Source organism: Cyrtonyx montezumae, unplaced genomic scaffold (assembly GCF_038088225.1).
Source record: "Cyrtonyx montezumae isolate F1298 unplaced genomic scaffold, pur_monq_1.0 scaffold_7, whole genome shotgun sequence".
Lineage (NCBI taxonomy): Eukaryota > Metazoa > Chordata > Aves > Galliformes > Odontophoridae > Cyrtonyx > Cyrtonyx montezumae.
The window spans coordinates 25,882,858-25,895,064 of NW_027072078.1; the positions used below are offsets into that span (position 1 = coordinate 25,882,858).

The following is a 12,207-nucleotide window of genomic DNA, read 5'->3' on the forward strand; positions in this document are numbered from 1 at the left end:
ACTGGTTATGCTACCACATGGTAACACAAATCTCCTGCCAAAAGGGGAGGATTGCATAGAAAAGCTTCAAAGATCATGGAGACATTAAGGGAGGAAGATAGGGAAATTAAACAAAAAGGAAGATCCAGAGACTACATTCCACAAAATACAACCTGAACCAGATGCATTACAAAGCCCCTAAAAATAAGCTGATTCAGCAGGAACAGGCTCATGTAATGAAGTAAAGCACTCATAGAGTACTGAGGGCCTGCCAAACTCAATGGGCATGAGTAAATACCTGCTCTGCAGCTATTCAGACCTACTTCCATGCAGCGTTAACTTGACCACACATTGAGTGCTTCCCTTATTGCCTTAAGATGGTCTCTTAAAAATTCTCTTAACCCAGCTTACTATTTCACGGCTTGTTTAACTCCTGTGTGTGCCAGCATTCACTGGGATGCTCAAATGACAGTAATGATTTCTCTAACTGTACAATCTTCTCTCCTTTCAGCTTGCTTAGCTTTGGCACAGGGCAAACAACATTCAGCAACTGGCAGATCCTCCAGGGTGCAAGTACTCAACCACCTAGATCTTTTACAGTCCACCCACTAGCCTGGAGGACTCTCAGGACTCTCAGTGTCGAATCCTAACTACAGATGTAAATCACTTTGTAACATAAAGGCACAGGGTGTCCTCTTGGTATACGCTAATGAAATGACCTCTTGTCAGAATGTAACCTACCATATTAAATCTATTTACTTGTCAAGACCTGCGAAGTTAGACCATTCTCTGCACCATTTATCTTCAGTATTCAGAGCATTTTAAATAAAGCAGATGGTTGGCTGTTATGAGTGATGTCAGAGTATCTTTTCTGTGGAGGTTACTGATCAGAACCCACAAAAAACAATGCAAGCAAGGCTGCAATTGAAGACCAGAAGGATAATGACTACGTATGCTACCACGTGGCTTCTGAAACACAGCAAGTGTGGACACTTCCGCAGATCCATAATAGTTACTGTCAACTTACAGCATTATCTTCATTAGACTGACAATGAATCATATTTTAATATCAACCTCATTTTAAATTTTAGCTCTCTGTTGTAGGTCACACCACAGGTTAGTGAAATAGTCTTTGAAAACATTTCGTTCTTATTCCCTGCTGAGATGTAAAAAAAAAAAAAAGCCTCCACAACACAAAAACACCCCACAATTCAGCAGAATTGTCAGGGAAAGAGAAATCTTTTGATCTGTAGGCAGAGCTAAGCAAACAAATGTGTCAGCACTCAGAGCTCAACTTTACTCAGGAGGCCAGAAAACTCTACCTGGCTCTACCCCAAAAATCCTCCTACTCATGCATATCACCCTGCTGCCTTGACTTCCCATCACCACCTCCACCTCATTACTGGTGTTCTCTCATTCGTTAACCTGAGCTGTTGAAATCTTTAATTGTACACCAAATATGCCCTAACCCCAACCGCTGCAATATCTAGCTTCATTGCCTTCCTGAATCTCTGATCTCTGTTCACAGTTATGAGGACTTAGAAAGCTGCTGAAACAGTACACTCTGTCCTACAAAATAGGTCAACTCTATACCATGTCCAAATCATCAGTTTCCCAGTCTCTTCCCTCAGCATCTAAATTCAATTGTTTCACTCAGTTTACCATCTTACAACACACTCACCACCACTCCTACTCCTGCTTTCTTTTTTATCAGCCTTCACCTTCCAGTCATATTTCTACCTCATTTCTTGCCCACTCATTCAATTATTTTAGTCTTGGCCACCTACAAAATTCCTTCCAAGATGAGAGAAATAAGGAACTAACCCACCAGCAGCATGAGTGTCACCATAATTGATGGCTGTAGATAACCGTTTCCTTCCAACGTGATCCAAGAAGCACAAGAGTTGCCCTCTCCAGCCCAAGAGCACATGGATATGAAATGACTAAAAGAAAAAGGAGTAAGGCTTTTCTCCCTTGGTATCAAGAGGGAGAAAACAGTTCTATCTCAAATTCCAAGAAACGAAAAGGCTTTGCTCTTGCCATTCTGAAGGGAAAAATGAACTGAAGACCCAGGCCACATACTCACACAGCCACAGGAATCACAGTAATTGTAGTAAGCAAATAATTACCATTTAAAATTATGTCAAATCTAGATGATTTTTTTCTTCTCCTACACTCTCTCCCTGGACTGACCTTGCTGAGCTTCCTCCATTCCAAGAGAGAAATGTTATCTGCAGATGTAGGCAAGGCTCCAAGTACCCAACACTGATAACTTCAGATTCCTCTCAGTCTCAGGCAAATCCTGAAACCATGTAGTGTCTCAGGTCTTGAAACTGTTAAATGCGTTTAGTGGTACTAACCAGTCCATCCATGCCTCATTATCTGTAAGGTATGCAACGTGCAGGATGCACTGTTGTTAATGCATACCAAGCATCTTTACCATGTTCCCTAAATTTTGATCATTTCTTCAAAACAAGTGTAGTTTAATTGCTTCAATATGGAGAAAAAAGAATTTAGTCCAAACCTAATTTTTTGCAAAAGTACAATTATGACTGTTTATTTATTTACTTTTTTATTATTAATTCAGAGCAGCTGGCAAAACACACTAGTCTGTCAGAGAGAACACAGGGATTCAATCCCAAATAAAGAAAACAACAGATAATAAGCATGAACTAATGCTCACTCTCAGTAAGGGACAGAGTGCTGTTACGCTATCCCACTGGTCCCCCAAGGAAGGAGTTTGAAGGACTGAGAGTCACATTCTTGCTTCTTCACATTTTACAGTTATTCCACATTTCTGCTCCACAGAGGCCAGTCTTCCACCATTCTCTCTTTTGCTTGGGTTCCTCTCTCCTATTTGCACACAGAGGAGGGCAGGCAGAAGTTCAGTCAAGAGCTACCCCAGGGGAGAGCCAGACAGCACTTGGTGAGTCCCCAGGCATCAGGCTGGGAGATTGGGAAAGAAGCCACGGAACATGAGAGAAGCCCTTTTCCCTTCAACATGATCCCTGAGCTCAGAGCTGCATGAGAACACAAATCCCAGCTAACGTACAGCATCAGAGACACCCCACCAAGGATGGCTGCTCACTGCAAACGTGGCAAACCAGCAGACCAAGAGGAGATGCTACAGTGCTGCAGGAACAGAGAATATGAATGCGTGGCTGTGAGTTGGAAGTGAGTCCATTTGCCAAGTCTGAGTTCAACAGGACCAAAGGTGCATGTCTGCACAGCACAGGACTGCGTGGAAGGGCTGGAATGAGCTTTCCTCAGCAGACTATCAAGGGCAAACGCTGCACTGTGCCCCACCACACCTTGTGAAACCGCGCTAACTGGGGCCATGTGCAGCCCCACTGCCAGCTCACCCAGAGCTCTCTTGTTTGCTTAGAATGTTGTTAAAGTATCATGATCCATTGTATACTGAGACAAGCCCTGCAGCTGTCACGCAATCTCCCTTGCTAAGAACGATAAGGTGAGTGCTCATGCATCACTTGCACCTTCCTATGACATCCTGATCGGTATAATTCCTCTTTTCAGACAGGAGCAAGCTGCATCTTGGCTCCTACAGCCGTTACAGTCTGATGGAAAAAAGCACTCCTTTGTCACTGTTCAAACCATCTCCTCCACATCTGGAGGCAGACTTTTTTTCACTATCCTTACAGTTAAATGTCTGCACCAGACACTTGTGCCAACAGAGATGGTGCAAGATTCAAGGCAATTGTTTTCATGGTGAGAACACTGGAAACTGAGAGAAGACAAGGAAAAGATGACTAAACTCCCCTTGAGTTTCATTTGCAGGTCCTCAGATCTGTCACATAAGAAGACAGGTATGATTGTGATAAACATCCTGAAGTTGAAGCTGACCCTCTTTGCCAGCTCATCAAAGGCTCAATTGGAAAATCAGAGTCAAACACAGAATTCGTACTTTTTAGCTAGTCAGACCTATGAGGACTACAGTTTCCTGTGGATAAAGGTCCCATCATGAATCGGTGACATTGGGGAATAAGAGCAGAGGCTGTAAAATCCTTGAAGAGTTTTGAAATGAACCTCTTCTCATAACCATCAGTGTTTTTAAATTGGAAGCTGGCTAATAATAGTACGGGACTATCAAAGACCAGAGATCGTCAATGACCTCCACCTCTTCAATTAAAGTGCTGTAAAACAGAACAATCCCCATGCATAAAATGCAAATCTGAATTTTGCAGCTCAAGCACTTCCATTAAAAACATTGTAAGGATTGCCCAGTGCTAGTAAAATGGAAGGGATAGGTGATATATGAAAAAGTTGGGTTTTAAGCTGAAGCACAGGAGTTTTTCAGGATTTTATCTGCACCTCCAAAAGCCAGAAATGACCAGGAAAAACCTCTAACTCAGACTACTGTGTGTTACAGATCAGAGACCTTCATCAGATTTCTGAACCACTTGATTCAGCCACGTAAGAAGAAGAAGCTGATGAGTTGGACCTATGGTAGTAGAACTTGGTGGGAACAAAATACTAAGATTTATAATTACAGCCTCGATATGTCAGTTCTGTGTACCTTGACTACAGCCTTCCCCAGCACATAAGTACACATTTGGTTCCAGTTCCACAAACACGCTGACTTCAAGGTAAACATATATTAAGTGCTTGACTGAGCTGGGGCTATTCCTGATTTTCCAGGGCAGGCCCTGCATGATTAAACAAGAATACTTCTTACAAGAGTGCTAGTACTAAACTGAACTTTATTAAAACATAATTGCATCCTTGAATGGAAGGTTTCAGGAGAACATGATATATTAACATTCACCAAAAGCAGATGTGCTACATAAATGAGGACTGCCATGCCACTGACTCTCGGAATTACTAAGTCAGGTAACAAACAGGTTTACAAACTGTGCAAAGTAAACTCTAAAAGTAAGAATCAGGTCTCTGTAATGTTTTTGTTCACATTGAAGCATGGAGGATGAAGAAAAGTGCTTTGCTTTGCTTCTCACTCTGTTTCCTGATACCAAAGTACTGCATGTGGGACCTGAAAGCCCACTTCTATGTCCTGGAGCCAGCCACTGGCCCAAAGGTAGGACCAAGCCTGTGCTGCTGTCAGCATCCATTGCACCAGTGCTACCACTGGAAAACATAAATAAGCTGCTCGGCTGCTGAGCAGGATTTTTCATGGCTTTGGTCTATGTATCCTCCTTGGTGACCTGAGTACCTGAGCACACCTCACCTCCTGAAGCTTCACAGCAGCCTTCCCTTTCTCTCCTGATTGCCAGCAATTTGCTCTGTCTAAAGCACCTTGTGAACGAAGGGCACTCTACCAAGACCCCTCTTCTCCTTAAGACCTCAAGGAACAGCACACTGAATCATTTCTTCAATCAGATCTCATTGCATTGGTTTGTGAAGTGCCTGGACATCATTAATGGGGAAGTGTCAAAGAACTAGCACCATTACTGTTATAATAATTCTTCTGGAATGAAAAATATATTGACAGCTGTTGAGTGTAATATTAATAAGTTTGGCCTGAGAGCAAATTAATTCCCTGACCACTGTATATTTATGGCTTTATTAGTCATAATTTCCAAAAAAATTCTAAATCAACCCAGAGAAAGAAAATATCAGCTTCATTTGCCACAGTTTCATTTTTCAAGACAAAAAAGAAAATCACCACAAGGCTCGCTTAATGGAAACAAAGTCTAAACCAAACTGCTCAGAAGGTCAAGTATTCTGCAGCATCCCAATCTTATGCACAGGATGCCACCAGCTACGAGTTAACACTCCATCATCTGGACTTTTTGTGTGGAGATTCAAGGTATGCAGGGCTATGATCTAGAAGTCAGTTCTCCCATAATGTGTTTTGCCTTCCCTTTAACATTTAACTAGGTATACTTCAGAGTTCCCACAACCCCAACCACTGTTAACTGAAGTTTTGGTTGGATTTTCAAAATCTCACTTGTTCAAGAAAAGTGTAAATCTTTATCAGAATTTCCTAGGAAGCTCTCCTAGCTGACTTAGGGAGCTGACAGATGCTAATGTGCTTTTTTTCCACCAGTGTATAGTAAAGGGAATAATGTATTAGCGGCCAAATAAAAAATAGTGGGGGTGTTTGGTAAAATGTCAGGAACCTTCAAAAGAAATAAATCATTTCTTATTATCCTCCAGCCCACAAGCTTAAAACAGCTTTTGCTTTCAATGCAACAAGCAAATACTTAACTGCCCCCCACAGATCTCAGAGTTTGAGGCTGGCCACATTTCAATAAAATGTTGTTCAAAGAAAGAAAATATTGAGAAAATATATAGAAAGCAACATTCAAGCAACCTGAATCCCATTCAGCTGGTAGAAGGCAGTAATTACAGTCAGTCTGAAGTAAAATCCCAAATTTAAACACTCTTGAACTAATTCACTTTAAAAACCTGAGGCCACAGACGGAGAAACTTGTCTACATCTAGCAGAGACTGAGGACCAGAGGATGGTCAGATGCTGCATGCCCAGAACTTGCACCAGCCATATTGATACAGTCTGCAAAGCTGAGATTTGCTGTCCTGAGAAGATCTGAGATATAAGCTACTTAACCAAGTCTACCTCTCTCCTATGCTTCAGCATAAGATCTTCTAGGGACAAAGAAAAGCTGCAATTGTTAAAGCAGAACAGCACAAATGATGTTGTCTCAACTTACACAAACTGCCATGACCCAGGGCAGAAAGTGCTGGCAGACAGCATAGGAAAGGACACAGTCTACCACAGTTCTCCTGAGCACATTGATATAATGGATAAAAACTAAATAGAAAGAAATAATGAGAGAAACTGCATGTGAAAACCTGTCTACATCTTTCCAGTTAAGCTGTGAACATCCAAGTGATTCATATAACACAGATGAGTTTGCAAACTTTTAAGCACTTCCCTGGTAAACAAGCTGAAACCAAACTCTCCACCCATTACAGACATATAAGCACATGTCAGTCACAGCTCTAGCCTCTTGAAATAACAAATCTTATACAGCATTGCCATGGCAGAAGTTGTTCCTGGGTTTCCCAAGGGGCATGTTATAAAGGAGCTCCAAATGTCTTTAATGAATAACAATTTAACGAATAACATAGTTTTCTGTCTAAGAAGCAGCTGTATAATAATGATATTGTTGAGGAACTTGTTGATATGGAAAGGGCATAGCCCAGTTGCAAATGCAGGAAGCATCTCCTCTTGCAAAGACAGAAAAAAAAAAACATATATGACAGGAACCTGAAATATTTTCTATGGTTTTAGGCTTCCCAGAGTGGCCTATAGTAGAGCTGAGCTGCGATGCTGTACTGTTTAGTTAAGCACTTGTTTGCATGTATACATGCACCGATAAATATCAAAGGACACACTAAGAATATGTATGACTTGTTTGACTAATTTCTCAACTCACTGAAAAACAAACAAGCATGCAAGATCCCTCATGAAGCTACCCACTCACAAACAGGTAACAAGACACCATCAACAGGCTCCTGGGAGTAAAAGATCATTTTGTTATTGATCTAACAATGGAAATCAAACTTTAACAGGATGTTCTGTAAGCACAGAGTAGAACAATCTAATTATGAAAATTCCAAACTGGCTATGTTATTACTGCTGGTGAAACTGTATGGTGAGCATCACTTATAAGCTCCAGGAAAATCAGGGCAGCATTGCACTAGCTTGGTGCTGCACAAACAGCCACAACAGCACAACAGCATAGATCCCTGGCCCAGCCTCACAGCCTCTATGTAATCAGCTAGGAATCATTCAGCCCAGAGCCTGTTCCCAGTCCCCACCTCACATTGCAGCACAAACTTCAAAATTCATGCCCTGATTAAAACAAACAAATTGGCAGAACTCAAGCAGTCCTGCAGAGAAGTACTCATGCTGACTGCCCAAAATGCCTACCAGTTGCTCAAAACCAGGAACCAGGGCTCCCACGTTCCCTGCAGAACAGTTTATCTGAGTGCTGGATCCCACAAACGTACCCTCAGTAAACGCAAAATTTGGTGCTCCTGGCTAATAGGAAGAGAAAGCTTTTTCTTCTTTTTGGATCTAAAACATCTTCATTATTGTATTATCTATTTAAATATCCAGCTAAGTTCCAACATGCTTTTAGCTGCAAGGGTTTCTCCTTTCACCCTCCCCAGTTAAACAGACGGCCAGACTAACTTGGCAATTAAAATAAAGGTATATTTACCCATTCTACTTGAGCAGGGTAAGAGCCAGCACCACATCATGTAGGCTTAAAGATTTTGCTAATTTACTTTAATCCATTTAAACCTTTAAAGCACAGATAATGGGAAACAGACAAGAAACCTCTTGCACTTTCAAATGAAGAGACAGTCGTTTCCTCCTCTCCAAAGAAGGGTAACTCTCTAGAAGAACCCTGAAAGGTCAGCAAGGAAGCCTTTGACTACTTTCTTCCTGGAAACCCTATCTCAAAGGTCACAAAACCACAGCTAAATTGCCTTTAGCAAAGAACCTAACCAGAGACACATTGCAATGTACTTAATTGCCTTTAGCAAGAATGTAACAAGAGACGCATGGCGGGGCCTTAAATGGGAACCCAGATCAATACTTCAACATTTAGGAAGAAACCACTTTTAGCAAGGAGATTCAGTATGTTGAGCTCAAGGCTGGGGTGAATGCAGAAACAACAGCAACTTCATGGGCTAAGCACCATGTGGATATTCAGTCAGACTGGACAGACCACAGCACATGAGTACATATACACTTGTGAAAAATCTATCTGGATAAAAGCAAGGGTAACTCAGTCTTTCAAAAGGACAGTAAAAAAGAGACTAGCCACGTTTTTGAGTGGTGTGGCAAGGCATGAAATAACAAACCGTAGTGCTATTGAACCATTAAATCTTTTGAGCTGGAACAGACCCTTAAAGGCTGTCTGGTCCAACCCTTCTGCAGTGATCAGGGACATCTACAGCTTATTCAGGTGCTCAGAGTCCTTTCCAACCCAACCTTCCATGTTTCCACGGATGGGGTTTCGACAAAGGCCCCTTCTTGCATAATTAAGATCTCATCAAGCTGAGTATCCAGGTGAAAGACAGAAAAACTACTGGATGTGGTGATAAATCTCAGAATCACAGAATTGTAGGGGTTGGAAGGGACCTCAGATCATCTAGTCCAAACCCCCTGCCAAAGCAGCTCACTAGACAAGATTGCACAGGTGGGCTAAACTTAAATAAATAACAAAAACTCAACAGACAACATGGCAGCCATGAGCTGCAATTTTAAAAGAATTTACTTCTCCTGCATTCAGATATGTCCAAATTCTCTATCACTTTTCACTTACTATGTCTCTAGATTCAGCCAGCTGCAAGAGCGGTATAAGCACAGGAGACACAGCTTCAATGTAGCACAAGACCGAGATTACAGCAGAACTGGAAGCAAAGATTCTTAGACCAGTAGTCCCAGGCTGCCCAAAGTAAGTGATTGTGATGAAACCTCTGAGGGAAAACCCTGCAGAGCTTCAGAGTGAATGCAATTCATCAGGCCACTTGTGCTGACCTGTGGATAGCAGGTGTAAGGAAAACAACACAGACTAAACCTTTCTCCATAACAACACCAGGAAGGACTTCAAAATGGAACATCCTACCGGAACTTGAAACAGAAATAGAAGCTCTTACCTTCAAAAGCAATTCTGGGGTGTTCTTTCCTGACACACTGCTGATGTTCAGCTTCAGAGTATTCAGGTACATTCTGTGATGCTGAGAGATGAAAAGCAAGAAGAAAAAGGCTTGGCAATGACAGGAAAATGGCCTTTAATCTTGAAACAACCATGACTGAAGGGCAGTTGCAGATCTAGCTTCCAAGGTGGGCCCAGGGAGAATGCCTGAAATACAAATAATTCCACTTTCAGAAAGATTGTTTATCCAAAGTGTGTAGCATCAGTAGGGGAAGGTGGAATTCCCCTTTCATCCCAACCCCACTTGTGGTAAGTACACATGAAAATAACCCACAAAACAGCATCTAAAAAACAAATGGCCCAATTTACAACTATATTTGAGCTCTTAACTTCAAAGGGAGGTGCAGTGCACAGCTTTCTAGATATCTCTGTGTAGCTTTAAGATATATGTCCTCATACAGTACCCAGTGTGCAATGGGCAGCAATGACAACGTGACATCTGCACGTGTAAATGTGTCCCCAGTGTGGACTCCTCATTCTTCCCCTTCATGGGAGGAGTATTTAAATGTTATGTTGCACTCAAGAGATAGCTCAGGGTGGGCCAACATCAGAGCACGTGCAATTAATACTGTTCTAACAGGAGATTTATACATTTTACCACTGCTGTTTTAGATGCCTTGAAATAAGAAAAGGCAATTTAAAGGTGTTGCCAGGAAAGTGCTAATTAAGGTGTAACATAAAAATTAAAACAGTGTAATGGGAAGAAGGGTGAGAAGTGAGTCAACTGCTTGTGTTACCACAGGATGCCACAGCCACATAAGCGAAGGCACAGCTGAGGAGGAGGAGCTTTTCTCTCAGGTAGAGGGGCAAGCCCTGCCTCTCCTATGTGAGCAGTTGGTAACAACAAAAGCTCAACAGATACGGCTCTTCAAGCTCTCATGGGGCTACCAGGCCTGAGGCAGGGGATGGAGGATTAATTAGCTCCTGCCACTGCTCCCCAAGATACTGAAGCAGCTTAGTAAAATCTGCATTGCCAAATTTAATCTTCCTGATGTGAACATTGTCTTTTTCCTATGTAACTCTGTTCAATTAATGCAAACATGTTTTCAAACAAATGGAGTCTTCTATCATTGAATCTTATCTACTGATAAAGCTGATTCTGATTAAACTCACATATAATGAGAATTTCAATTCCAGTGGGTGCCACGATTCCTAAAGATAACACAACAGTCAGCTGCCACAATGCCCAGTGCCTCTCTGGTTTTGACAGAAGTCCCCAAAACCCCTCCAGTGAGCCGAAGCACTCAGACTGGAGTCCAATAACACAAGGCACTGGTAAGCAGTGACAGGCTCACAGCAAGGGCAAACTCCAACATGAGGGATGATGCTGTGATGCCAAGGAGCTGGGAGAAGCTCCTGGAGGTCTTTGGCATCATAGGAGCAACAACAGACTGCGTAGAGCAGCAGTGGGAAACAGTGGGTCTGAAAGATTGATCCTGTTTTATTCTTAAGTATATTTCTCTGTGATTTTAAACAGCCGCATACAGAAGTGCATCCATCATGCATGTCCTCAGCAGTCACTATATACCATTGACTGAAAATAGCATTGGCATTCAGGAGCTGGGGACATTATAGAGATTTGGTTTCCTAACTGGCAAGAGTGAGAGATTACAGCATTTCACATTTCTTTTTCAGCCCTATACACATAGAGATTTTATGCAGGGCTGTATAAAATCCCCTTCCATTTCTCCAGAGGAAAATTTCTACAGTGTTTTCGCTATAGATCTGTGGGGCTTTTTTTGTTTGTTTGTCTTCTAACACAGCAAATATAATGTTAAATTAAAAACAGGGCTGGCAGAAGTCAGGGATGTGAAATCATTCAAAGCCAAAGCCAGACAGTATTCAGTCATTAAGCACAAGCACACTGCAGGGCATACACAAATGGGTACTGTGGCATCTCAGATGATGGAGATGTTACTCAAGCCATGCTATAATGGAAGTTATTGATGATAGAGCACCAGATTATATTTTCAGTCATTGGTTTAAATGACAATTTTTTTTTTCAGTATAGATCCAGAAGTTAAATACAGCACACAGCTGTGGACCCCAGGGAGATGCATTTGTGTAGCTCTCAGATCCACTTAAAGTTCCAGCAAAGAAAAAGCCAGATTTCCCTTTGACAGGAGATGGCTGTTGTGGGAAATGCAAAAGAAGCAAAAGGACTTCTTCATGTCAGAGATCCTTCCTGGGAACTGGAAGAGACAGGCACAGAAATCTCACTTTATGCATGCTGTACTCCTCCCAGTCCAGCTGTGATTAGCTAATCCCAGAAATAAGGTAGTAAGCTAGGCAGAATTTTTATGTGAGCCAATATGGCTGCTTTCATGTGCTAACCATCCAAAAATGACCTCAAGTCAGGTGAACAAAACTTTTAAATTAGACAACAGTGCTTGAGGACACAAAGCAGAGCTCCCCCACAACCCTCCAATGTTCCCCTAAGGCCCCGTGTGGTCCAGAAGCAGCAGATGAGTAAATCCAAGCCTCACACTCAACAGGGTCATGAAACAATAAGTTTCAAACAAGAGAGCTTCATAACATCCCACAGATTATTCTGTGC

General features: G+C 42.0%; 1 protein-coding gene across 1 annotated transcript in view; it reads right to left on the reverse strand.

The window, feature by feature from the left end:
* The window catches only part of SEMA5B (semaphorin 5B), a 249,948-nt gene that overhangs the window by 117,923 nt on the left and 119,818 nt on the right, over positions 1-12,207 (reverse strand). The window contains exon 4 of the mRNA XM_065751192.1: positions 9,592-9,797. Coding sequence (XP_065607264.1) covers positions 9,592-9,745 — 154 coding nt within the window. The 5' untranslated portion in view covers positions 9,746-9,797. The remainder of the gene's footprint in view (positions 1-9,591; positions 9,798-12,207) is intronic.